The sequence below is a fragment of the Sorex araneus genome, chromosome 6 (genome assembly GCF_027595985.1).
Source record: "Sorex araneus isolate mSorAra2 chromosome 6, mSorAra2.pri, whole genome shotgun sequence".
Taxonomy (NCBI): domain Eukaryota; kingdom Metazoa; phylum Chordata; class Mammalia; order Eulipotyphla; family Soricidae; genus Sorex; species Sorex araneus.
The window spans coordinates 145,468,037-145,495,857 of record NC_073307.1 but is presented as its reverse complement, the minus strand read 5'-3'; the positions used below and the strand labels follow the sequence as shown (position 1 = coordinate 145,495,857).

The 27,821-nt window shown below is 56.2% G+C and overlaps 1 protein-coding gene across 1 annotated transcript in view; it reads right to left on the bottom strand.

Annotated features, from left to right (window-relative positions):
- Positions 1–8: 8 nt before the first annotated feature.
- Positions 9–27,821, bottom strand: part of EXT2 (exostosin glycosyltransferase 2) — a 125,935-nt gene continuing 98,122 nt past the window's right edge. Inside the window, exons 11-14 of the mRNA XM_055143688.1 lie at positions 14,465–14,608; positions 11,416–11,544; positions 8,568–8,650; positions 9–653 (exon numbers count right to left, since the gene is read on the bottom strand). Coding sequence (XP_054999663.1) covers positions 515–653; positions 8,568–8,650; positions 11,416–11,544; positions 14,465–14,608 — 495 coding nt within the window. The 3' untranslated portion in view covers positions 9–514. The remainder of the gene's footprint in view (positions 654–8,567; positions 8,651–11,415; positions 11,545–14,464; positions 14,609–27,821) is intronic.

Here is a 27,821-nt window from a genome sequence, read left to right as displayed (position 1 = left end):
GCCACATAGAAAGGGAACTAGAAAATAATTTTAATCTTATCAAACAGTCAAACCCAGGAGAGCTGCTGGTGTGATTTGCTGGCACCTGACTGGGCATTCTGGGCACTGCACAGCCCCGGAGGCTACCCCTCGACCCCTACCCCTCTACCCCAAAGGGGGGGCCCACGCAACCCCTCGGGGAGGGGGTCTCGGGCCTGAATTCTGAGCCGTGCGGCTTCTCCTGAAACGGTTCTGACTGCCATGAGGGTCCCTGTTTCCCCCAGGTTCTCTTCCTGCCTTTGGTGTCACATGTCTTCCAAGCTGGCCCGAACAACCCCCGCGGCCCACCCTCCCCCGCCGCCCCCAGCTTCCTCCGGGTGGCAGGAGGGACGAGAAGGCCAGGCTGGGCACCGCAGGCTCAGGGCATCTCGGGGACAGGGCCGAGACGCCGGGCGCCAGGGCTGTGGTCCACTCTGAGACCCCCAGTCTCAGGGGAACGGGGAGGGCTCTGCCCTGCCCCCCCAGGGCCCGCTCTTCACAGGCTGCCGATGTTGGGGAAACTCTTCAGCTTCTCGGGAAAATCGTCCTTGTACAAGACGGGGTCGGCCCGGTGCTCGACCACCTTGAGGGGCATGGTCCCGAAGACCGAGGCGAACTTGTTGATGCACTCAGACCTGGGGAGAGGGAGAGGAGGAGGAGGAGGAGAGAGAGGCGTCAAGAGGTGCCCCACCCCGGCCAGCCCATCCCGCAATCCTCTGCCCCCGCTGGCCCGGGAAGGAAGCACAGAGGGATCCTGGGGTGCCCGACTCTTCCAGTGGTGGGAGGAAGGGAAGGGGGGGTGTCATGGTGAGGAGGCCCTGGGACCCCCAGCAGAGGTCAGCTCAGCTCTTCCCCTCCCCCCGGAATTCCAGAATTCCAGTCATTCCTCAAACCAAGGTGGATTAGTTAGCGGCCAACCATCCTTAACCCCGTCCCTGCCAGCTGGAGAGAGGCAAAGGGTGGAGAGTGAGGTGCGGGGAGCCCGCCACAGCGGGGGTGGGCGCTGCTGGCCCTCACCACACGGGCACAGGCCCGCCCAGCGGGGTCCGGTTCCTGACCCCCCCCACCAAGCCCAGGGAGTGGCCTCTTCTGGGTTCGGTGGGACTAGTTCTGGTCAGACGGCTGCAGGAGGACAGGTGGGCATCAGGGCCATCAGGCCTGAGGGTCTGCGAAGGGGACACCTCCAGGGTGGGTTTCAGAAAGGCCATTCCGGCCCCTCTCCCCACACACACACCCCCTCAGTCAGGTGCACCCCCTGCCCCGCCCTGTCCTGGCACAGCCCGGTGACCCCAATCCACGGGTCTGTGTCAGAGAGACCTCTGGGCCACGGGGAGGTGCGGGTGCTGGTCCCCGCTGGTTCTCCTCTGCGGGGCGCTGAGTGACCAGCAGCCCCGCCCTGCACCTATGTCTGGGTCAGCCGAGTCACCAAGTTCACCGAGCAACACGTGGGACTGATGACATGTGCCCATGTGCCGGGCTGGCTTCCTCTAGGGGGTGTTTCACCCTCCAGGACCCCTCTCTGTGCCCCCGCGATGAGCTGCCGGGGACGGTCCTACTAGCACCCCCACGCCCCACTGGACCTGAGTCAAAACGCGAGGGAGAGGGAAACGCCCAAGGCCGGCATCCCGGCTCCTGAGGTCTTGTCTTAATTGAGAGGTGACATGAATTCATTGGACATAATTCTCGGGTTGCAGTGAAAAACCGCTGGGCGCCCATTACCTGCCCCGTCATTTACATGCATGACCATTCTGATTTCCTGCAGAGTACCCGCCTCTCCGCACCCGAGGGCTGCAGCAGTTCTACATCATAGGCGGAGGACGCGGGGCTGACAGAGGTTACGTGACCGGCCCGCGGGAGGACCCGGCGCTGGTTCCCAGCCTGGCTCGGAGCCTCTGCCCTTCCCGTCCCCTCCAGAACCCGCGGGGAACGGAGAGGTTCCAGGCTGGCAGGTTCTGAAGGCGGCGACCCGAGGTTCCAAAGACAGGAACTGGAGCGAGGGTACAGCAGGGTAAAGTGCCGGCCTGGCACGCGGCTGACCCGGGTTTGATCCCCGGCATCCCATAGGGTCCCCGGAGCACCGCTAGGAGTGATTCCTGAGTGCAGTGCCGGGAGTGACTCCTGGGGTATCGCCGGGTATGACAGCTCCAAACCAAACCCCAAACCCAACCAAAGAGATGTGGGGCGGGGGACAGACGGAGACTCCACATTCTCGGCACCATGGAGGCTACTCTTGGCTCAGTGCTTGGCGGGGGGGGGGGGGGCCTGATGGTGCCTGGGAGACTGTGTGGTGCTGAGGTTCAAACCCGGGGCTCCAGCGTGCAAAGCACATGCTCCAGCCCTATGCGCCGTCTCCCCGGCCCTCAGAGGACACTGTCCCCAGCATTGGGCCCCGTCACTGCATGGTCACCTGTCACTGACGGGCCAGAGCAGCATAGCCTCATGGGGCACAAACAGAAACAATGCTTCGGCCCCTGAAGCACACATGGGGTGCCGGGGATGGTATCCAGGCCAGCCGCACACGAGGCACAAATGCCCACCCTAATGTCCTACTGGCTCTGGCCCTGCTTTATTTTTTCATTCAACAGCCACAATGGTCTTGACCCTGGTGAAAGCGCTGGTTAGAATGACCAGTAACAAATTCTCCTGGCTTTCAAGAATTAAGAATCGGGGCTGGAGCGATAGTACAGCGGGTAGGGCATTTGCCTTGCATGCGGCCGACCCGGGCATCATTCGGGTTTACTCCTGACTCTGTGTTCAGGGAACCCTCTTAGTGGCGCTCGGGGGACTACATGCATACTGAAAATCAAACCAGGGTCCCCTGTGGCCCCCTGAGCACCACCAGGAGTAATTCCTGAGTGTAGGGCCAGGAGTAACCCCTGTGCATCACCAGGTATGACCCAAAAAGCAAAAAAAAAAAAAAAAAAAAATTGGGGGGGCTGGAGTGATAGCACAGCCGGTAGGGTGTGCCTTGCATGCGGCCAGACTGAGTTCGATTCCCAGCATCCCATATGGTCTCCTGAGCACCGCCAGGGGTGATTCCTGAGTGCAGAGCCAGGAGAAACTCTTGTGCACCGCCAGGTGTGACCCAGAAAGAAAAAAAAAAAAAAAAAGAATCAATCTTGGAAACGGATACCAGCCTGTAATAGTGACTCTTTTGGGCAACGGAGAGTCCTGATCTCTGGCCCCAGATTTAAGTAGGCTTCAAAGAATAAATGTTTACTGAACCATATACAACATTAAGCTTGGAACTTGCAAAGTGCTCAACTCTTAACTGTTTTTGCAACGTGCTTTTATTTTTTTACAAGGGGAACTGCAAAAAAAGCAAAGGAGGGCTGGAGCAATAGTACAGCAGGTAGGGCATTTGCCTGCCTGTGGGTTCAATCCTTGACATTCCATATGGTCCTCCACGCACTGCCAGGAGTGATTCCTGAGTGCAGAGCCAGGAGTAACCCCCGAGCATCGCTAGGTGTGACACAAAGAGAAAAAAAAAAAAAAGCAAAGGAACAATTCCACAGTTGGGACACCCCCTTGAGAAACAATATCTTCCCCCCTTCCGGCCTACGGTGATTCACTGATCCAACCTCTAATCCAAGCAGCCTTGTTTCCAGATTCTAACTGATGTCAAGACAGAGCTGAGAGAGAGAGCAAGAGAGCAGGGCTAGGGTGCTGGCCTTGCACACGGCCGACCCTGGTTTGATTTTCAGTATGCACGTAGTCCCCCGAGTGCCACTAAGAGGCTTCCCTGAACACAGAGCCCGGAGTAAACCCAAAGAACAGCCGGACTTGGCCCAACACCCTCCCACCACTGAAAAAATAAGTTGTTGTTTTTTATCTTTTTAGGTCACACTTAGCGATGCTCAGGAATCACTCCTGGTTTGACTCCTGACAGTGCCTGGGTGGACCATATGGGGTGCTGGGGATCAAACCAGAGTTTGATCAGGTTTGGCCAGGCAAATGCCCCACCTGCTGTACTCTGCTCTGCTCATTGCACCTCCCCTCAAAGTTTTTTTTGTTTTTAAAGACTGATTTGCTTCCATCTTCTGTCAGAATTCTGAAGGGGATAGCTGGACTCACTCTCTGCCCAGCCCCAGCTCACACTCTCTGGCCCTGTGGTGCCCGTCACTCAGTGCCCGGCTCCAGTCTGCAGGCTCCCAGCTCCTCCCTGGGCCCATGAGCTCAGACAAGACAGAGCCTGGGTCCCGCAGGGTGTCGCCAGCAGGTACTGAATGATTCTCCGTTGTTGATTCTTCTCTAGCTCCCCAAGATCTGAACTTCTCAATGTTCTGCCCCCTGACTTTTTAAAACTTTATTTTCATGAGCTTGTTCACATGAATTGATTGCATTCAATAATTCAACACCAATCCCACCTGTTACACCTTCCCACCACCGTTATTTAAAATTTTCTCACCACCATCCAAGCCTGCCTGCCAGGGGCAGATGCTAGATAATTTATTTTCTATTGCTTACTATGAATACCATGAGAAGTCATGTGGCCGATTTTGTGGCTGCACACTTCTGGAATTCTAAAATTGTAAATGGTTGGGGTCCAGAGACATCTCTGTAGGGAGCTAATCCTTTTTTTTTTTTTTTTTGCTTTTTGGGTCACACCCAGCGATGCTCAGGGGTCACTCCTGGCTCTGCACTCAGGAATTACCTCTGGCCGTGCTCAGGGGACCATATGGGATGCTGGGAATCGAACCCAGGTCGGCTGCGTGCAAGGCAAACGCCCTACCCGCTGTGCTATCACTCCAACCCCAGGGAGCTAATCCATTTTGAGATTCATTTGTTTGTCTCTGGATCAAGGCTGTTGATGCACTGAGATGGTGCCCAGAGGCAGATTGTGGGCATTATAGCCAGGACCCCAAGCAGACGGGGAGGCAGGAAGGGCCAGCCCATCTCTGCTGCTGCCGGATGGCCTGGAGTCTTAGTCCTTGAACCTGCATACCTGGGTCTTACTTCTGGAAGCTCATGGTCACCGGGATTTCACCTGGAGTGGGCGGAGAGGGGACACCCATTCCATCTGAAGTGTCCCAGTAGAACTGACTCAGTAAAGAGTCATCCGGAGAGATCTCCGGCAAGTGGCCGTCTTCCAGGATTTACTGCTGCATCTCCTGCCCCCTGACTTTTTCACCCAGTAGCTGCCCGAAGCTAGAGGTCTCCCCAAAATCCTTATTTTAATTTTCTTTCCAAAGTTCTTGCTCCATGTTGCCAACCCCGTGCTCCCTGTCATTGTCTGCAGACAGAGTGCACGACCCTGAAGCCATCGACCCTGCCCACGCGAAATACCTCCTGCTGCCCTTAGGATTCACATTGTCTGAGGGGCAAGTTGGTCACAGTGGTGCTCCTGTCTTTATAATAATGAGACCAGAGTGAGCACTGTCAACTCCTTCATCACCTCCTTTCTGTCCGGGTGAAAAAGCAAGCTTGGGGAGAAAGGAGAATCTCACAATTTAATCCTTCTCCTTCTTCCCACGTTGTTTTATTGGAGCCTTCGAACTGTTCTTTCTTCCATCTCGTCATCCTGTGCACTACTATACCCCACACACTACTCGATCTTACTAAGCAATCCCAGGCGCTACTCTACCTTATGTACTACTCTATCCTACGTACTACTCAAGCCACACACTATCGTATCATACTCCACACTGTTCTACCTTATGTGCTACTCCACCCTCCATTACTTTATGCTACGTACTATTCAAGCTACACACTGCTCTATCCTACACTCTATCCTCCATGCGACTCTACCCCACGTACTCTGAAACTACATGCTACTCTGTCCCATGTACTACTCAAGCTACACATGATTCTATGCTGTGTGCCACTCTGTCCTATACTGTCACTGTCACTGTCATCCCATTGCTCATCGATTTGCTTGAGCGGGCACCAGTTAACGTCTCCATTGTGAGACTTGTCGTTACTGTTTTTGGCATATCGAATACGCCACGGGTAGCTTGCCAGGCTCTGCCATGCGGGCGAGATACTCTCAGTAGCTTGCCGGGCTCTCCGAGAGGGGCAGAGGAATCGAACCCAGGTTGGCCATGTACAAGGCGAACATCCTACCTGCTGCGCTATCGCTCCAGCCCACCTGTCCTATACCCTACTCCCAAACTAATCTCAAAGCGACACACGAGTCAAGCTGCTCCCCTCCTGAGAAACCCTGACGGCTTGCCAGATTCTACAGGATGAAGGCCAGGCATCCCACGTGGGGATTCAAGACGTTCTGCAGTTTGGCTGGAATGAGGTCTCTGCCTCAGCCCAGCCACACCCCCGAGCCGCTTGCCAAATACACGTCGCCTCGCTGGCTGGCACCTCGGACCCTCCTGCCTCTCCCGCCTCTGGCACAGACCTCTCATCTTGTCCACTGCTGCTGGACAGCACCTGAGTGCTCTCTGAAGGCTGACGGTCAGAGTTGTCTCTCTCACAAAACGATTCCCGACTTAGCAAGAGGCACTGTTGCCTCCTCAGGGCCCGGATGACACTCTGAGTCTCATGGCACTGAGGAGGGAGAACTCTGATTAAGCTGCACACACATTTACTAGAATTCAATTCTAGTCTACTCCAGTTATCTCTACACCTCACACTCAAGATACGTGTGTGGAATTTGTTGCTATTAATTATATGCTCGGGAATAACCTGATTGAGTCCAAGAACATCTAGGCATCTGCCTTTTTTTATTCTCTAAGGCCTCTTTTCTGTGTTTTTATTTTTTTACCCTTTTGGGTCACACCCAGAGATGCTCAGGGGTTACTCCTGGCTCTGCACTCAGGAATTACTCCTGGCGGCGCTTGGGGGACCATATGGGATGCTGGGGATTGAACCCGGGTCGGCCACGTGCAAAGCAAACACCCTACCACACTGTGCTATCGCTCCGGCCCCGTCTAAGGTCTCTTTTCAAGAGGAGATTTCTACGCTCTTTTCTTCAGGGTTTAAGAATAATTCCACCCCACTTAGATGCCTCTCGCTGCATGCTGAGGCCTTTTTACATGTACTGTCATCTCCCTGATGCCAGAAAAGAATTGTTCAGCCTCCACACTAATGTCAACAACATTGTCAAGCCAACTTCTCTAAGTCCTTTTGGAACCACAGAGCCCCACGATATTAACTTTGCCCAAGCAATAACCTCTTAGTTTAGTGCGACGAATTCCCCAAAACACAGAGACTGGGGTCAGACATAATAATGGTTTTCTTGGACCGCAGCGATGGCACTGCTGGCAGGGTGCTTGCCTTGCACTCGGCCAACCAGATTTGATCCCCGGCACCCTACACGGTCCCACGATCTCACTGAGAGCACATCGTGAGCCCACCCTAAGTGCAGAGCCAGGACTAAACCCTGAGAACAGCTACAGGAGGGGTGACCCAAAAGCAAACAAACACGGCATGCCTTTCTTGTACTCCGCTGGAACTCGAATTGGGGTCCCTTTTAAATGATCTAGACAGTTAATTGTCGAGTTCTTTCTTGACCCTGTCAATGTACAAGTTTGAATGACATTTCCAGGATCACAACATAACTACTTCTCACTGACAGTGGCAAAACCCCACATAATTCGGGTAAGGAATATGGACAGAGAGCGTTTAGAGAGTAGCAGGAAGAAGGGAAGGAGTAAGGCATTACATTCGAGAAGAATGAAGCCAACTGAACTTTCTGTACAAGACTCCCCGCTCCCCCCTCCAAAAAAAAGGAGAGAAATCCCTCTGTGCTTGAAGGATTTTAATACTGCTGACAGATTTCAGAAAGGAATGGCCGCAAGCAGATGTGTATGTGACTGGTGGAGACTGGAAGGGGATGTCTTATTCTGGAAGGGTCCATAACACACTCTGACAGCCTTCCCGTCCCTTGACGATCGTGCTACTGGGTATCAGAAGGAGTTTACCGTCTTGCATAAAGAACTGCTTTTTGGAAGAATCCGACTGAATGCAGGAGCCTGGAAGTTTGGGGACTTTGGGGATACATGTGAGACTGATTATATCTATTACCCAGTAGTGACAGCCTTTCCTGCTGTGCCATATTCCACCCCAAGGTGCACCCCTGAGTAAGTGAATCCCAATTTGGGAAGTGTCCCGAAGGCCCCCACCCACCCACCTACGGAGTTGCCATGAGGCTCTACTCCTGCAGGGCGCTTTGGCTGTGCCCACAAAGCTAACCTGTCTCTGGTGAGTCTGGTGTAAATTTTTAGAATCCGATTCTTATGCGCGTGCGGAAACAGCAGCCATGCAGAGTCAGCCAGTGTTTCCCTGGACTGAACCAGCTCCCTGTCACGTGACCGCGGACGGATGCCTCATGGCAGAGTCTGCACGGAGTCGGGCTCCCGGAGCTTAGGGCCGGCTGTACTTTTTAAGACCCTTCCAGCCATTACGAATTGAGCATGGAGGAGCATTCCAAATTAATTCCTGGGTGACCTGGGCTTGAACCAACCCGAGTTCCCACACTGCAGAGAGGCGGTGGCTAGGGCGGCCAGCTGCCGCCCTTCTATCTCCAGCCAAATCCCATAAACGAGAGCCCCCCCAGGCAGGGAAGGGCCCTCGGCGGCGAGGGTGGGCTCACTCACCTCTCCACCATGTGCGTCTGGTCCAGAGAGAGCCCGTCGATGGCCGTGCACTCGGGACACTTGAACTTCTTTCTCGGTGTTACCTGCCGGAGCAGCAGAAAAAACATACCCGGCCGTCAGCTCCCCCTGGACAGTGAAATCGGGCTGGTGGGCTGGTGGCCCCATGGAACATGCTCGCTGTGTTCCGTAAGTGGAGAGGGAGCTCTCCCCGTGTGCAAACACACACACACACACACACACACACACGCATGCACGCACACATGCACACACACACGTGTGTGGGCACACACACCTCACGCTCCTCCCTTCAATCCTGTCTGGCTCGGCCAAGGGCAGAACTCACGAGGGCCCAATAAAAAAAAAAAAAAGGGCTTGGAGGGCTTTTGCCTTCTGTACCGGGAAAGAAGTGGTGATGACAAGCTCCTTAATTCCTGTTTAATGACTGTTTTCTCACTGCCAAGGTCCTTGTATAAACACCATTTGTTCTTGCAGCCATAAGGGCGATGAAATACAGCTTCCCATAACTCTCCCCCGTAACCTTTCTCCCCACAGGCGCGCGCTGTCTGCCGCGCTCACGGCTCACGGAGAGTGCCGTGGGCAGTCGCCCGCTCTGGGCGGGGCCGGGCTCCTTGGCCGTTGCCTGGAACTGGGGAAAGCACCCAAGGGCCCCCCCCCCGCCTCCCATGCTGTCTCTCCCTCCCACCCGCCCAAACCTTCAGCTTGGAATGGGTTCCTCTCAAGTGAGCTTGTGGGGGGCGGGAGGCGGGAGTGGAGGGGCCGCACCCCAAACACAGTCCAGAATGGAGAGGCCAGTCGGGCACTAAGGCCCGGCTAAGGCACTTAGGTAGGAATCCCTGGTCCAGAGCAGGCGGCAGACGCAGCTGAAAACCATCCTGAAGCCTGTCTCGAAGGCAAATTTGGAGATCGGAAAGGGGTGGGGGGGAGGAGGGGGGAGTCTGGGGGAATGGGGGGGGAAAGGGGTCAGGGTTCGGTGTTCATTTAAAACTAATCTCTCCATTTACATTCTTCGGTTTCCCTTGCTCAGACAGAGGCTCACTGGGTGATTTAGCACCAGGGTGGGGTAAGGACGGGGTCAAGTCGGGCCAGCTGGGAGGACAGTCGGGCTCCTCTCGCCCTTCCGTCCCTTCGGCTGCGCTCACCTACGCGAGGCGAAAGATGAGCACCAGTGGGGTCCGAGTTCCCAAGCTCAGTTCCCCCCGGGCCGGGGGACTGGCCTGGCTGCACGGCTGTTTTCACAGACGCAATCCCCGGGCTGAGGCTGGAAGGTGCAAACGGCCCACTCACGGGACGAGCAGACGCAGGAGGGCAGGGCCGGGTTAAGGTGCTCAAGCACCACATATGTGGCCCTCCCTCCGACCCTGGCACCACCAGGACTGACCCCTGAGCAGGGAGCCAGGAGCAAACCCTGAACCCTGCAGGGTGTGGCCCCCAAACCAAGAACAACAAACAAACTAAACAGACACCTCAGGATGGGCTGTGAGCCGGACTTGCATTTCAGGAACAGATATCCATGAGCAGGCAGGTACCCTCGGTTTTCAGTGTGTGATGGGAAAAGGTCCTTTTTAAAACCGGTAATTGGTATTTTAAAGACGATGCTGGGATGGGCACAGCTACAGTTATTATTGTACTAACTGTGCTATTCTTGTCAATTTCTTTCTTTCTTTCTTTCTTTCTTTCTTTCTTTCTTTCTTTCTTTCTTTCTTTCTTTCTTTCTTTCTTTCTTTCTTTCTTTCTTTCTTTCTTTCTTTCTTTCTTTCTTTCTTTCTTTCTTTCTTTCTTTCTTTCTTTCTTTCTTTCTTTCTTTTCTTTTTGTTTTTGCTTTTTGCATCCCACCCAGCAATGCCCAGGGGTTACTCCTGGCTCTGCACTCAAGAATTACCCCTGGCGGTGCTCAGGGGACCATATGGGATGCTGGGAATCGAACCCGGATCGGCTGCGTGCAAGGCAAACACCCTACCCGTTGTGCTATCGCTCCAGCCCTTCTTGTCAACTTCTAAAAGAAAAAAATAAAGATTAGCCAGGGATACAGCTGAAGCACATGCCTTATACATGTAAGGGCCCGGTCTGAGGTCTAATGAAGCAAAAACAATACGCCAGAAGCAAAGCAAACCGGATCAAATCCAAGAAAGATTCCAAAATCAGTTCTGACAACAAAACTCAAATTTAAAAAACAAAACGAAACAAAGGCCAAAGAAATAGTATGATGGATAGGGCATTTGTCTTGCACACAGCCGACCTGGGTTTGATCCCCGGCATCTCATATAGTCCCCTGACCCCACCAGGAGTTATTACTGAGTGCAGAGCCAGGAGTAACCCTGAGAACCACCAGGTGTGATCCAAAAACAAAATAAAAACCAAACCTAAATAAAAATACATGGTTTATCCATGGGTCCTCATAACTATGATTTCTGCTACCAGAGATTAAAAAATTGTAGGGGAAAGAAAACCACAACAAAGGAAGCTCTGTTTATTCAATCAATTATTTATCTTTGTTTTGGGGCCACACCCAACTGGGTTCAGTCCAGGGCTTAATCCTGGCTCTGAGCCCAGGGATTGGTCCTGACAGTATATGGGGAACACAAGGGTGCCAGGCATTGAATCGCGATGGCCACGTGCATGGCAAGTGCCTTGACCACTGGGCTATCTTTCCGGCCCCATCTGAGCTCTGTTTAAAGGATCGGTGCCTCCCCTTCCAAAGCATCAACCTGAGGCTCTGCAAAGCTGAAAGGTTTGGGGCGCGTGGTCCACCTTGTCCTCCGATTCCTCCCACCTAAGGGAACCCCCACGGGTGCAGGGCAACAGGTGGCTGGGCCCGGACACCCCGTACCTTGATGACAGCCTTCCCCGTGACGTTGGCCACCAGGAAGTTCATGGCGATGTCTTCGCAGTTCATGTGAGCGTCCACCCAGTTCTTGATGTCCCCGGGCATTTTGTAGGTGTAGAGGTAATTGAAATACTGTCGGGGGAGACAAAAAGGAGTGTCAAGGGGGCAGTCCCTTCCTTGTGCCGCCAAGAAAAAGGCACCACCCAGGCCATGCCTGGAAATGAGGGTCCTCTCCGACGATGGATCCCAGGCAATGTCCACCAGGCAGGTGAAGGAAGCAGGTGCTGTTAGCAGGTGCTTCTGTTCCAGAGACTTCGCTCCTGGAGTGCTGCTGTTCTCTTAGACACCGCTAGTTATAAGGAGATGTAGAGCCAGGAGCCCCTGCAGGAGGCAGCTACTGGACTGATGACAGTGCAGCAGGTGACATCAACCTGTCTAGACACACTCTGAATCTTCCTTCTCTTTTCCTTTCTTTTTATTTATTTATTTTTTGGCTGGGGGGGGGGGGAAGCCCACACCAGGCAGTGCTCAGGGCTGACTCCTGGCTCTGTGCTCAGGGATCACTCCTGGCTGGGCTCGGAGAACCAAGTATGGTGCCAGGGATCGGACCCAGGTCATTCAAGTGCAAGGCCAAGCAGCCTACCCACTCTACTATCTCCCCAGCCCCTGCTGTGACTGTCTCTTAACTACATAAGGATGTGCTGGTCACCTTGAGGTGCATCCTGTTTTCATAGACTGCAAGTAGAAACATTCAAAATGGATGGATAGCACAGTGGGTAGGGCGTCTGCCTTGCATGCGGCCGACCCGGGCTTGATTCCCAGGATCCCGTATGGTTCCCCCTGAGCACCGCCAGGAGTTAATTCTTTTTTTTTTTTTAAATGAACAAAATTTAAGTGTTTATTGTAGTTTTTCTTATTATGGCACAGAAAAGAACTTCTTTTTATTATAGCTGCCTTTTGAGTATCATCACTGGAATAAGACACTTTACTGTCTGTTTCTTTCTCTCTCTCTCTCTCTCTCTCTCTCTCTGCTGTAAACTACCCTCATACTCCAGCTTATATGCACAGAGAATAGTTGCAGAAGAGGCAAATTGAGTAAAAAAATCAATATAATGATCTTGCTGAATAACTAACTTTCTCTCATGTAGCCTTTAATTTTTTTTCTTTTCTTTTTTTTTTAATTTTTATTTTTTTAAAAATTTTATCACCATGTGGAAAGTTACAGAGTTCTCAGGTTTATGTCTCAGTTATACCGTATTCAAACACCATCCCTTCACCAGTGCCCATATTCCACCACCAAAATCCTCGGTATACCCCCCGCCCCCCACCCCAACTGTATAACTGATGAACCTCACTTTATTTTCTCTTCACCTTGATTACGTTCCATATTTCAACACAAAAGGAGTTAATTCTTAAGTGCACGAGCCAGGAGTAACCCCTGTGCATCTCTGGGTGTGACCCAAAAAGCAATAAACAAACAAATAAATAAATAAATAGATGGGCTGACACTATCAAAATGTGTATGTGTGTATGTGTGCGTGCATGCATGCACTCACACACGTACATTGCTGGGGATTAATCCCAGGATCTCACACATGTGAGGAGTACAGTTTGCCTCCATGCCATATCCCCAGGCCACAGGCAGTTTTTAGTTTAATTTTTTTTTCTTTTTGGGTCACACCCAGCAATGCACAGGGGTCACTCCTGACTCTGCACTCAGGAACCACCCCTGGCTGTGCTCAGGGGACCATATGGGATGCTGGGAATCGAACCTGGGTGGGCCGCGTGCAAGGCAAATGCCCTACCCGCTGTGCTATTGCTCCAGCCCCAGTTTTTAGTTTAATTTGATTGTTTTTTTTGGGGGGGAAGGGGCGCTGACAGGGCCACACCCAGCTGTGCTCAGGGCTTACACCTGACTGTGTGCTCAGAAATCACTCACGATGGGCTAGGGGGACCATACGTGGTGCCGGGGATTGGCCAGAACCCAGACTGGCCACGTGCAAGGCCAATACCCTACCTGCTCTGCTATCCCTCTGGCCCTTTAATCTCACCAAAATACTGAGTCAAAACCATAAAGGAAAAAATATCGGAAAAGAAGAACAAGAGGCTAAGAAATACACAAAAGGGATTTCTACCTCACTAGTAATCAAATCCAAGTAAAAACAATTTAGATGCACGTGAGTGTATCAAAATAACTTGATTTTTAAAAAACACACTTCCTAGAAGTATATGGTAAGACAGTTTTATATTTTTATTGGTGGGAGTATAAAATGACATAACCAACACTGAAGACCACAGACAAATGTGTGTATCTTAAAATCTTCCCAGAATGTGTATCTCTTCTGGTAACAATTCTACCTCTAAGAACCTGAAGCTATGAAAAACAATCTTCACTAGTTACACCTTAGATATTAAACATTACCTAAGTAGCAAAAACAATTAGACGTAACCTAAATACCCAAGGATTACAAAGGATTTATGAAATATCAATACAGTGTCATCCTAATAATTATGTTGTAAATTGTCAATGAAAAATGTTCACGGGCTGAGAAAATAAGCTTACAGCATATGACAAAAGCAGGCTGACAACACTGACAGCTGTGAGTGTGAACAAAAATTTATTAAAGGGAAATTGGAAAAAATATCAGAACAATAAACTATTTCTAAGTGATGGGGAAAGTTACTTTTTTTAATCAACTAAAATGTCATGGATGTTCCTACATTTTCTATTATGATTATGTATTATTTTATGATCAGAAAGTTTTTCTTTTTTTTTAAATATAAGATGGGGCTGGAGCAATAGCACAGCGGGTGGGGCATTTGCCTTGCACGCAGCTGACCAGGGTTCGATTCCCAGCATCCCATATGGTCCCCTGAGCACTGCCAGGAGTTAACTCCTAAGTGCATGAGCCAGGAGTAACCCCTTTGCATCTCCAGGTGTGACCCAAAGCCAAAAAAAAAAAAAAAAAAGCTTCATCCTGTGTGCTCCAGGATCATTCCCAGCCCGTATCCCCCCTCCCCCCTCCCCACCTCCCCCTTGCATCCCCTATACCTTGTGATAAAAAGCTGCTCCTGTAAGCACCATGGACACCTCGTTGGTCCATTCCGACTCATACTTCCACTTGTTCATCTCGTGGTCCCAGAGATGCAGACGGCCTGGGTAACCCACCAGGCGGTCCGGAAACTCCCGCCAGACCTGTGGACAGAGACGCGGCAGCCGTCACGGGCAGGCTCAGACAGCCAGCCACGGAGCAGAGAGCCGGAACCCAGGTCACAAGCTCGGGGGGAGGTCAGGGGGCTTCTGAAGATGCTCAACCAAGCTGGCGTGTGCCCCCTCCACGGGTTCTTCATGGCAGCTCTCATCTCCAAACCCAGCCCTTGCTTGCACACTTGGAAACGTCAAGCAAGGTGGAGTCATTTTGTATGTGCTGAGCTGGACCACGGTTCGTGGATACGATTTGTGAATCAGCGCATTCTTCATGAACGCACTGACGCTGAACCAAGAGGGACCTGGCAACGCCACGTCCTGGTTTCTGTGACCCTTCCCTGGCTGTGAGCTCCGACAGAGCTGTTTGGAGACAGTAATCAGAGTCTCTCCTGAGCACACACCCATCCCTGTCGCTGGCTGGAAGCCTAAGACAGAGAGAATCTGCCTGATGCTGTAAACCGTAACAGATGGAGAACAAAGCCTTGCTTTCCTTCTTTGGGAAATAAGGCAGTAGGCAAGCTTCCGCAGGGTGGAAGGGTACCTATCCACGGGGTTGCGGAGAGGCGGGAGGCGGGGAAAGGGTTCCCACCCTTTACCCCATGTATTTCTAAGATTTAACTTTTCAAGGACAGGAAGTAGGTACCATTAACATACCTCGACACTCTGCCAGCTGTTCCTTGGGCTACTTCTCAGCATCCCCCATCCTTTACCAGCCTCTACACTACTACAGGCTAGAGCGATAGCATGGCGGGTAGGGCGTTTGCCTTGCACGCAGCTGACCCAGGTTTGATTCCTCCGTCCCTCTTGGAGAGCCCGGCAAGCTACCAAGAGTATCCCTCCCGCACGGCAGAGCCTGGCAAGCTACCCGTGGCGTATTCTATATGCCAAAAACAGTAACAACACCACGTCTCACAATGGAGGTGTTACTGGTGCCCGCTCGAGCAAATCGATGACCAACAGGACGACAGTGACAGTGACACTACAGTCCCTGGCCCTTGTGGCCCCACTTTTTCTCTAAACTAAGTAATCTCAGCTCGTTTCAGCCGCTTTCAATACCTCCCACAGACTTCTATGTGGAGGCTTGGCCTGGAACATTCCTGAGATAACCAACAACTTCCTGAATATCCCCCTGCTGGGTCTCAAACTGACGGCATCCGACCGACCGACGCTGCTTCTTGGACACGCGCCTTCACCTTCGTATCCAAGCAAGGCCCTTCTCTCAAGGATCTCTGTCTCAGTCCCCAAACGCTCAAGCCTCGAAGCCAGGCGGCCTGTCCCCCGCCCCTTCCTTCCGCCTTCCCCCACCCGCTCCGTTCACAAGTCCTGCGGCCCCAGTACGACCTCCCACCTTCCCTGCCATTGCTCTGGCACCCACCGCTTCATGTCTCACCTCAGGGGCTGCACCCGGCTTGGAATTCAGACATGTGAACCCGGGCCAGGCCCCAGCCCCTGAAATGCTGGTCCCAAAACACTACTAGCTCCCGCTTCTGAGCTCAAATGCTTCACCTCGTCCCAGGAGGCCTTTTCCGACCCGCCCCTCCAGGGGAAACTGCACCCCGGCCCGTCCTCAGCCCAGGCGTGTCTTCAGCCCAGTGTCAGCAGTGGACGCTGGTCGGGGCCGGGGCTCCTTCTGGATTCATCGCCTGCCTCTCTCCCAGGGGACCCACGCTCGGGAAGAACTGAACCCGTATCGTCTCCGTGCTCTCCCAAGTGGGAGGTGCTCCCCATGCTGAGATGGCCCCGGACACAGGGTCAGGACACAGGGTAGGGACACCGGGCCCGGACACAGGGCCAGGACACAGGGTAGGGACACTGGGCCCAGACACAGGGCCAGGACACAGGGTAAGGACACAGGGTCAGGACATAGGGTAGAACACCGGGCCCGGACACAGGGCCAGGACACAGGGTAGGGACACCAGGCCCAGACACAGGGTTAGGACACAGGACCAGGACATAGGGTAGGGACACCGGGCCTGGACACAGGGCCAGGACACAGGGTAGGGACACTGGGTAGGGACACTGGGCCTGGACACAAGGCCCGGACACAGGGTCAGGACACAGGGTAGGGACACAGGGTCAGGACACAGGGTAGGGACACTGGGCCTGGACACAGGGTAGGGACACAGGGTCAGGACACAGAGTAGGGACACAGGGTCAGGACACAGGGTAGGGACACTGGGCCTGGACACAGGGATGGACATAGGCTCTGGGCGAGAGGACGGAAGCCCGGAGCCCTAAGCTCTGCAAGGATGGAGGCTGCAGTGTCCACCGTGTGCTGCCGCTGTGGACGCCACAGCAGGAACCCTGGACGCTGTACCCCGGCAGACACTAGTGCTTACTCGTGCATGTACTTCACCTCTAAGGCACCAGAGGGGATGACTGCCGGCTGAGAGGGCCCGAAGCGGCAGGAGCCGGGGAGAGCCCTAACTTCCCGGGGGGCGCCCCAGTCAGAGGCCCGGCCTGCTTCCTTTCCTCAGCACCAAACACTGGTGTCAGGCTCCCCCCACTGCCCCCGACCGCCAATGGCACCACCAGCATGGTGCTAGAGAGGAGAGGCCCCAAATTAAAGGGGCTCCCAATGGCACACACCATCCCCCCAGCTCTGCCACTGCAAACGGCTGGGACAAAAGAGGGGGGGTCTGGAGGGCTCCTGCTGTGCCCACTCCATCCCGGGGATGGGCCAGGTGGCGGGGTGGTCCCTTTTGGGGGGGGAGACAGGTCCTCCATCCTGTGGGCATCTGGTGAAAGTCCCCCTTCCTTGGGGAGTCCTTGGCTTTCCTGGGGTCTCGTGTGGGAGGGTCCAAGTTCCCGGCCAGCGGCAGCCAGCCCCTCGCCAACGTGGCCCTCTGCCTGTCCGTGACTCGGGTCTCCTCTTGGTCCCTTCTCCAGACACTGGGGTGCACGGGGAGAGGGGAGGGCCCAGCTGCCCAGAGCAGCCAAGGTGTCCTGCACTCTGGGTTCCCTTGGAGCCGACCTTCCACAAGTGCCCCATGCCCACGCCCCTCCCCGCCAGCCACTCTCCCCCCCGCCCCCCACCCAATGCCCCGCCCGGCGGCCCCATTTCAAGGCAGCTGGATACAATCAGGAGACCAGTCCTTGTCACTTCATCTATAACTGCTGCCGACTACAGGATCAAAACGGAGGGGCACGGCGCGGGCCGGGCCTCTAATCGCACCCCAGCCCAGTCCATTAGGCGCCCAGAGACGCATGTTCCCGGCCCGCTGAGCAAAGACTGGCTGCCCACCTTCCCCCCACCCCCAGCTCTCCCCCACCCCTCCTCAGGGCGCCCCACACCTCTGCCAGAATCCATCTTTCTCCCTCTACCTTCGGAAAGTGCTGGAGCAGCTGGGGGGAGGCGGGGTGGTGATCACTAGCAGGCACCCCACCCCCCATCACCCCTGCCGGGCGGGCTGTGAGCATCTGAGGTCTGAGATGCTGTGGGCAGGGGTGCAGAGCGGGGGGGGGTGTGGGGGCAGCCCGTCCTCACTGCCTGCCCACCCCACTCATGCTCCGGATGTGGCTCCTCCTCGATATTCTAATCCCACGCCGTCTCCGCAGACAGGGGCCGGGGGGCTCAGCGGGCTGGGGACTGGGCAGTGACCGGGGAGGAGCCCCGAGCGAGCGAGCAGTCATCTGGCTGGCCCCTCGTCCTGGGGCTTCTCACTGCCCTCCAACTGCGCCCCGCCGTTCTCTCTGTTCCCGCTCGCCAGCCCTCGCCCTGATCGCAGGGGTGGTCCCGGCGCTGTGTGCCCCCAAGCTGAGCTCGCCTGGCTGTCTGGGGAGTCAGCCCCCCTCGGCCCCTTCCTCCCTTCCTCCCCTCTCCCGAGGGCTCTGATCCCACAATGGTCGATCCCTCTTCTACCTTGGTTTAAAAGGCTGAGCTGACCGCCCCCCCACCCCCCGAAGAGAGGAAGGGCAGCCCAGCCCGGCTCCGGGTCCAGGTGGGTTCGGGGCCCAGAAAGGAGGGGCCGGGCTCGGTGGCCGCTGGCTGTCCTAGAAGCCCAAGATCTCCTCCTTCCTCACCAGCTGTCCCATGGCCACTAACCCCTCAGCTGTGACCGGCGGCAAGGCGGGAGTTTCTCAGGCCTGTGCCAGGCCTGGTTCGGTGTAGCAGGAAATGCCAAGCGTCGGGCGCGGGGTACCAAAAAGGGCTCCCGAGGCGCGGCTGGGGTGCTCGCGCTGTTCTCAAGAGGCCGAGGGAGCACGTTTTTCGACTCTGGGCGTGTGCTAACCGCAGGCAGCGCCAGGAAGGAGGGGGGTGAACAGGGGGAGGGAAGGGAAGGTGCAACAACAGGTGGTTCCCATCTGGAAGGTTCCAGCTCTGACACCTTCCGAGGGGCGCCCCGAGTCACCCCACAGCCAAAGGCTCCTTCAGGGAGAGGCGCCCCGTGGTTGGGGCGTCCAGCCATGCCCCAGGGTCGTCTAATCCACGGGCCACCCCCTCCCCTCCCCCCGTGGGTCTCTGCCGACCTCGCCGGGAGCCCAGTGACTGTGTGTGTGTGTGTGTGTGTGTGTGTGTGTGCGCCCCCGTGGGAGCCAGGGCTCTGCGCGGGGCTCGGCCCGGCCGGGGGTGACCCTTCTCCCCCGCAGGCGCGTCCAGCGCGAGGCCCAGATGGGAACGGGGCGGCTGGCCCGGGGCCAGCAGCTCGCGGTTTTGCGCAGAGGAGGCAATCTCTGGGCTCCCCTCTCAGGCCTCTGGAACAAAGCTCACCTTGAAGACGTGGAATTTCCTGAGCTGAAGTGGGATGCGGGTTCAATTTTAGCTCAAGGTTTAAAAAAAAAAAAGTTTCCCCCCCCTCCCCTGCTTCTCGAACTGGTCCTTGGCTGTTTCTGTCAAGGGGCTATTGTGGGAGAGGCCAAGCGCCTTCCCCCACCTTCCCCCTTCGCCCCCCACATACGATGCCATGGAGCTAGGCATCCGGAGCTAGGCGCCCCCACGGCCGCCCCGAGGGGCTCCCGAGAGCTGGCCCGTCCTGAGGAACAGGCCTCCATGCTGCGTTCCGTGCTGAGCTGACCCGTGAGGTCACGCCCGTCTGCCTGAGGAGCCCCTCCAAGCCCACTGGGGGCTCTGCTTACAGGACACCGAATAGGAAAACCATAGCCGGGGACCTCCTGGGTCTTGGGGATCAACCCCCCCGCCCCAGGCTCCGGACGGCCCAGGGGCTTGAAAGCGTCTTGGTGCAAGAAGGCAAGCACTCCACCATTCTCTCTCTCTCTCTCTCTCTGTTTTTGTGTGTGTTTTTGGGGGGACCCACCCAGCAGTGCTCAGGGCTCACTTCTGGCTCTGTGCTCGGGGAACCAGCCCTGGTGGTGCCCAGGTTTGGACCCGGGTCAGCAGTGCGCACGGCAAGCGCCCTCGCTGCTTCCCTGTCGGTCTGGCCCTCCTTCCCCATCCGGCTTCCGGCCGGGCCGGGCCGGGCGCAGGGAGGAAGTTGGGGCGGGCTGGGCCTTGGCGGACGGGGCGCGTGAGCCAGGCTTCCGCTGCCTGCTGGCCACTGCCCCGAAGAAGGTGGGTCCAAACCCGGGCCAGGTGAGGGAGCCGAGATGGCTCTTGCATGAAGGGTGCAAATCCTGTGCTGTGATTTCCCTCGCACCCTTCATGTAAGACGGCTTCCCGGGGACTGTCTAGGGGGCGTCTCGGATTCTAGACGGCACCTCACCTCCTCCCTCTGCCCATCTCCTCCCCGCCGCAGAACTCCCGACTGGGACAAGTCTGGGGACAAGGCGGTGAGACAGCGGGACACGCCCGGGGGGGCGGGGGTGGTGGTGGGTGGGGGTGGGGGACAAAGTGGGAAAGGACGAGACCCCCTTCTCACTGCCATCTGTCCCTCGCCTTCTAAAAGCTGAAGTAACGGGGTTTCTACTCCCCGCCCCTCCGGGCAAGGGAGGCTGCACCCGCAGCTCTGGGAAGGACTCCCCTGCCCCCCAACAAACTGCACCCCACCCCACCCCCGCCGTCCACGCCTCCTCAGCTGTGAGGCCACTGGGGTGAGCCCCCCCTGTACCACCCCCACACACACAGGCCGTCGGCTCCGCCTGCAAGGCTGGGGGCCCCGAAGGGAAGACAAGCAAAGAGCAGCTGAAGGAAAGATTAGCCTCGGCCACCATGTCTTCGGGAGGCCACGAGTCTCGTGGGAGATAATAAAAAAGGGCCGGAGAGACGGGAGTCGGAGCGGGCCGGGGGGGGCGGGGGGGGGGCGCCGGGCAGGGGTCAGGAGCAGGGCGCGGGGCTCTTCGCTGTGAGTCCTCGAGACCCACGGAACACGAGGCCGCTTTTATTTCTGTCACCCTAGCCTCCGAGGGGGGCTACCGGGGAAGTGGCGGGTAGGGAGGTGGGCTGGGAGGGAAAAGAAAAAAGAAAAAAAGGAGAATGGTGACCCGGTGCAGAGCCACACCTCTACAAATGCGGCCGAGCGGAGACCGAGGCCTTGGGCCTTCTGGCAAAGGGCCACAGAGGAACCTGCAGATGCTCGTGCGGGCTTCGGTGAGGCCCCACTGGAGTGACCGCGGACCACGGGCAGGAGTCGTTGTCTGGTGGGACGGCGGATCCCCGACACGTTAGTCTGGGGCCGCGGACACACAGGAGCACTTGTCTGCTTTCGCCTCATCTCGTGGGGCCGGGCACACGCTCAGTGACGACTCGGGAAGGTGTCAAGGCCCAGACGGGGTTCCAGAATCCCATGACCTGAGTAGCTAGCCGGATGTCATGCCCCGGAGTTCGACCCTGACCTCTCCCGGTGAAGGGGCCCGGCTGCAAAGGGAGGGGGTGCTTCCAAATCCCTTATCTGTTTCCTCGCTGCCTTATTATTTGAGGTGGGGGTTCGAGCCACACTCCAGCAGTGCTCGGGGGCTATTCCCGGTTCTGTGCTTAGAGGTAACTCCCCAGTGGGGCTGGCGGGGGGCAGGGGGCCCCATGTGGTACCGGGGATGGAACCAGGGTCAGCCAGATGCAAAGCTTGCCCCCTTCCCCACCCCCTCCCCCCGACCCCACGCTCTCTCTCTCTCTCTCTCTGATCCACTATTTCCAAAACTCATTTGATGTGACTGATTCACAAAAGGTCAAAACTAGAATAAAGACACACGCTGTCAAAGTTAGTTAATCCTCAGCAGCGCTGGAAAACGAACAACAAAGCCCAGAAGAGGTTCCGAACCCAGGTCCCCCAGTCCAGCCAATGCCGAGTTCTCGACAGGCTGCCCGTCCGCTGGCCTGCTCCGGTCTTACTTCAGACCTGAGCTCCAACTTCCTGCTTCATGGGCGTGTTTGCATGGAAGATGCGGGCTGAGCCCCCAGGTGTCTGCAGACAGCTGAGGACCCCCGGGCAGCGGGGAGGACACCGCAGAGAACTGGGTTCCCCTGCCTGTGTCCCTGCCCCCGGCACCTGGCCACACTGGGAAATCACAGCACAGGATCCCGGGGGTTAACAGCCGGGTGACAGCCCTGACCACACTTCCCCCCCCCCCCCGCCGCCCCCGATCCCGATGCCCCACCAGCCAGGCACCCACTTTCGCAGATCTCCCCCTCGGCCAGCCCCACCTCTGCTCTCCATTTCTACAAGGAGGCAACTTCAAGAGGGACAGAGAAATAAAAATCACTGTGTGACTCATCTGTGGAATATAAAATAACAGAGTGGGAGACTAACACCCAAGAGTTGTAGAGACAAGGACCAGGCGGTCTGCCCCACAGCTTGGAAACTGGCCTCACATGCTGGGGGAAAAGGCAGCTCAGATAGAGAAGGGAACACCAAGTAGAGGATGTTGGGAGGACCCATTCCGGTTGGAAGATGTGAGCTGAAAGTAGACTAGAGACCGAGCATGGTGGTCACTCAATATCTCTATTGCAAACTACAACACCCAAAAAGAGAGAAAACAAAGGGAAATGCCCTGCCACAGAGGCAGGGTGGGGTGGTGGGGGATGGGGTGGGGGTGGTGGGAGGGATACTGGGATCATTGGTGGAGGTGAATGGGCACTGGTGGAGGGATGGGTCAATGCTCACTGTATGAGTGAAATGCAAACACAAAAAGTTCATAAGTTTGTAACTGTACATCACAGTGATTCTCTAATAAAAAATTTTTTAAAAGTCACTGTGTGCTCCTGGAATGGCTCCTTCTTGTGTTTCTATCCATGTCGTTTCTACGTTAGTTTTGGTCTGGGGGCCACACTTGGCGCAGAAAGAGGAGGTGGGGAGGGACCTTTCCTCGGCCAACCACCCGTGAACATGCAGAAGCCACACGCTGGGCCACATGGGGACGGACAAAGCCTGGTGCCTCCTTTTTTGGGGGACAGAGGGGACCCCTGGCCCCCTCAGCCTCTGCCCGATGCCCTGTTCAAGGGCTGGGTCAACAGATTCCGTGCTGCTTGTGTCAACGGGCCCTGTGGGGAAGTGTCACTTGCCCCTGATCCCGACCGGCCGCCTCTCCACGCCATCAGCTGTTCTGTGAGCATTCGGCACGCACATTCCATTTCCTCCCCTTAATATTTGTTTGACTCGTCCTCCAGCTGGGCCTGGGCGCTGGGGCGTGGCTCAGCGAGGTCGACCCTCACGGTGGCGGCGTCCTCTCTGGTGGTGGGGAGGTGGTGGGGGTGCTCCGCAGCTCGGATCCACTTTCGGCGGTGCTGGCTGGCGGGGCAGCCCCCAAGGGCGACTCTCCTCTGGGACTCGGGGTCTCGAGGTGTAAATCAGATCAAGCTGGGCCCGGGATGGTCCACCAGTGGCGCACAGGGAGCCACGGGAGTGGGGTGTCTCTTGGGAAGGATATCCCACCACACACACACACACACACACACACACACAGAGAGAGAGAGAGAGAGAGCTTTCCTGCATGCAGAGAGGAGGCCCTGGTCCTCTCTCCTGGGGACCAGGTGACCAGGTGTCTGGACCGTCTGGACTGCTTCAGAAGGCGGTGGTGGCAGTGGGACAGAAATGGGCAGGCATCCTTTCCCACGTGCCACGGGGTGGCCAGGGTCAGGGCACGGTAGGCGGCAGCACTGGCACTCACAGGAAGGATGCCAACCAGCCTCCTCAGAGGCTCCGGGCAGAGGGCAGGGCCAGGCGAGTCCCCTTGGCCACCCACCCCGGGGTGCAGGAGGAGGGCTGGGAGGGGAAAGCCAGGCAGGAAGGAGGGGTGCAGCTGTCCCCAGAGGTGCAGACAACCGCTCTGGCAGGAAGGCCCTCTGCCTGGGCCACTCCGTGTTAACAGGTCGGGTCCCCCTGGATTCTGAGCTGCGTGGCGGCCTGCCTGCTGCTTCTCCAGGCGCGTCTGGTGACGTGAGGGCTGCGTCTGAGGACTCCTCGCCGACACTCACTCCGATGTCAGCAGCTCATCCTGCGAACCCTTGGCTCTGAGCCCCTGCCTGTCTCCTTCAGCAGACCTCCTGCCCCGCCCCCCCCCAAACACACCTGCTGACACCTCACTTCACCCACCCAGGGGCCCCATTCCCATCTAAACCAATCTACCTTCCCGTGAACCCCAACCAGCCCCCACCCTGTGCTGCCAGTCTGTCCGGGGCTCCCCCCCCACCCTGAACACCACACCCTCCCCTCCCACCTCCTCCTTCCTCTGGGTGCTTTGCTCATGCTGGTTTCAGGCTCCCAAAAATATACAGGCTGGACTCCCAGAGATGCTCAGACACCATGTACTGGGCCCTTCCTCGGGTGGCTGTCCACCGAGTTAACACAGATAAGCTTTCACAATGGACCCATCCCCCTGCCCCCCCCCAGTCAGAGGAGGGGCAGCAGCTGAGCCGGGAGCACCCCGTCATCCCAGCCCCAGCACAAGCGCCAACTTTATCACCAGTGCCGCTGGCCAAGAGAGCAGCTCCTCTCAGGTGAAAAATGTTCGACACTTAAGGGCTCCTAATAATTTTTATGGCTAAAAATGAGGATCAAAGCAGGAGAGGGAAAATAAATTCACGGGTCTGTGCCTTCAGCCAAGAGCCGCGGGCCCACTTTCCGCCACATGTTGGAAGCTGGCTGGGGAGGGCGGGGGGGGGGGGGGGGGGGTGGAGGGGGAGGGGCGGCGGGGCGGCTGCAGTGGGTTTCCGGGCTCCCTGAGTCTGAAATAAAAGATGTGGACAGACAGGCGTAGGGGGTGGGGAGGCGAGGTGGGGGCGGGAGGGGGAGCAGAATCAAACACGCGAGTAACACTATCCGCAGCTACTGTTCCCCCAGGAGTTCCCTGCAAATGAGTATCAAGAACTCAATAGATACTTTGCCTTGTAAGATACATAAACAGATAAATAAATTATCCCAGGCGGGCCGGAGAAGTGTTTCCACATCTGGTAGCAGCTTGTCAAACAAGTCAGAAACACACGGGGCCACGGAGGAACAGCCTCGAGCTCCTGACTTCAGGGGGCCAGAGGTGGGGGGAACGAACATCACACTTCCCAGCGCCCTCTGCCTCCGACACGGACCCTGAACGCCCCCCCCACCCAACACACACGCACGCATGCACGCACGCACGCACACACGCACGCATGCACGCACACACGCACGCATGCACGCACACACGCACGCATGCACGCACGCACACACGCATGCATGCATGCACGCACACACGCACGCATGCACGCACGCACTCGCGCGCCCCAGCCCCCCAGCCAAGTGGCTGCTGTGACACCTTCCAGTAGAGGAAAGAATCGGACCCAGTATTGAGCCTCGTACCCAAAGCCCCGTGGGCTCCGATCACAGACGCTGTAAGAAGACCTTCCGACGGGGTCCGGCTCCACCCGCCCCAGAATCTGCTGCGGTTCTGCCAGCAGTTAAGACGGGGACGGCCGGGCTGATCCCAAGGCCCCCCGACGCCCTAGCACTTTCTCAGAGCGGCCTCCCAGTGGGGACCCGGGGGTGTGAATGGAGCCACGCCAGCAGAGGAGGGGACGGCGCGTGGCCCACTCGTGTTCCACCTGGACAAAGGCTGTGGCTCCCATCTCCGGGGTGCGGGAGCCCTGAGCCGCTGCTGGATGACCCCCTGGGCAAGCCCACAAATCGGAGGTGGCCACGGTCTTCCCCCCCCCCCCCACCCTGCTCTGTGCTGCGCCCGTTCGGCAAGCCACAGAGCCCGCTGCCCTTATACACTCAGCCCCTGCAAACTCATGCAAACGAATGCAACCAGCTCACAAAGGCAAAACCCTGGGAAACAGGGATGCAGGGACCCCCTCCCCTGTCCTCCAGTTTGAAAACAGGCTGCAACTCCCCAGCACAGACCCCAGCAGAACCCCGATCCAGTTCAGCCCTGGCTCCCCAAACACAGCAACTTCAACTCAAGGGAAAACAGCAACTTCAACTCAAGCAAGTCCAAGGAAGAATAAGTTAATCCAGAAAAAAAAAAAAAAAGGATCAGTCTGCTAGATGTACCACAAACAGACTCTAAAGAAAAATAGAGGGGCTGGAGCGATAGAACAGCAGGTAGGGCGTTTGCCTTGCATGCAGTCAGTCAACCTGGGTTCGATTCCCAGCATCCCATATGGTCCCCTGAGCACCACCAGGTATGATTCCTGAGTGCAGAGCCAGGAGTCGGCCCTGAGCATCACTGGTTGTGACCCAAAAAGCCAAAGAAAAAAAAATAATAATGGACAAATATCAAAAGCTGACAGCTGGAGAGACAGGGAGGCGTGAAGGCACCTCTGCCTTACACGCAGCCGACCCAAGTTCGAACCCCAGCACTGCACAGGGCTCCCCACCAGGAGTGGTCCCTGAGCACTGCGCCAGGAGGAAGTCTTCAGCATCATCAGTGTGCCCCCGTCAAAATGTCAAAGTCTGAGTCTTTAAAAAGACTGTGACCCCAGTAAGCCTCTAACTAGACTGAGAAAGGAAAGCGAAGGGGAAACCCCCCCACCACCACTAACAGGAATGGGAAACAAAACAGCCCATCATTCCAAATCCTGTAAACGCTCAAGGAGAATAAGACACTACCAATAAATGACTTCATAACGATAAGTTCTACCATTTTAGAAACTTCACTTAAACACCGCGGTTTACCAAGTTGTCCATCGGAGAGTTGTTTCAGGCACTCAATGTGCCAACCCCAATCCCACCACCAGTGGAACCTTCCCTCCCACCCTCCGCCAACGTCCCCAGTCCCCACCCCACAAGCCTTCCTCCTTAGCAGGCACAAAAATAATTGGCTTTATATCGCTTGTCACAACAAAATGTCAAATGGAATTACCAAAAAATAATTCCATAAAAGAAAAGTCTGTGAAAATCGCCGCAACTCACAGGGGTGTTGTGGGAAGTCCGTGTCTGGGGGTTTACTGAGCTGTGCTGGTGTTGCTGAGTCCTCTGTGCCACTGTTTTCGCTTACTGAGCTCAGCGGGCTTCTATGCTGCTTTTCCTATCCCATTTGCTCTGCTCCTACCGGGCTGTCATTAGTACAGAATTAGCAGGTGTCGCCTATGTGGCCGCATGCTCCAGGAGGTGGGGAACTGAGACCCTCGGTGACCCCCTCCCCAGTGTCTCGTCCAGATTAGTTGGAAAGCTGTGATGCTGGGCCATTTACTTGCTGGAGGAGGGTGGGTGTGGGTGGGGCTTCTGGGGCTCCCAGCAGTACAGGGGGTATGTGTGTGTGTTGGGGCGGAGGGGGGGGGGTCTGCCCAGTCCCCCTCCGAGAAGGCCCCGGAGTTCTCAGCCAGGCTTCGTTGGTATGACATTGCTTCCAAAACTGACAATTTTAAAACTAACAGGTTCATCAAAAACAATGAACACAACGAAACTGGCGTGAGGGTGGGAAAGCCTGAGATGGCAGAGGAGCCCCGCCAGAAACAGGGTGTGGGGCTGGAGCGACAGCGCAGTGGGTAGGGCGTCTGCCTTGCACTCGGCGACCTAAGTTTGATCCCCAGCATCCCATAGGGTCCCCCGAGCACCGCCGGGAGTAATTCCTGAGCACAGAGCCAGGAGTAATCCCTGAGCATTGCCAGGTGTGACCCCCCCCCAAAAAAAAAAGAAACAGAGTGCATGCTGAGAGCAAAAGGGTGTGGAGCAGGGCAGGGCAGGGCATGGGACACAGGATCTACCCTGGCCTCAGCTCCAGTGCCACGCTATCAGGTGGGGACTGGAGGAGCAGCTCAGGGGGCCCTTCTTCTGTCAGCTCAGCCACCAAGGGCGGGGGCTCTGCCGTCCCACTTTCCACTGGGCAGAACAGCTGCTACAACAAATTCCATTTATATGACTCTCATCCCTGGACACAACTCCTTCTTTGGACATGG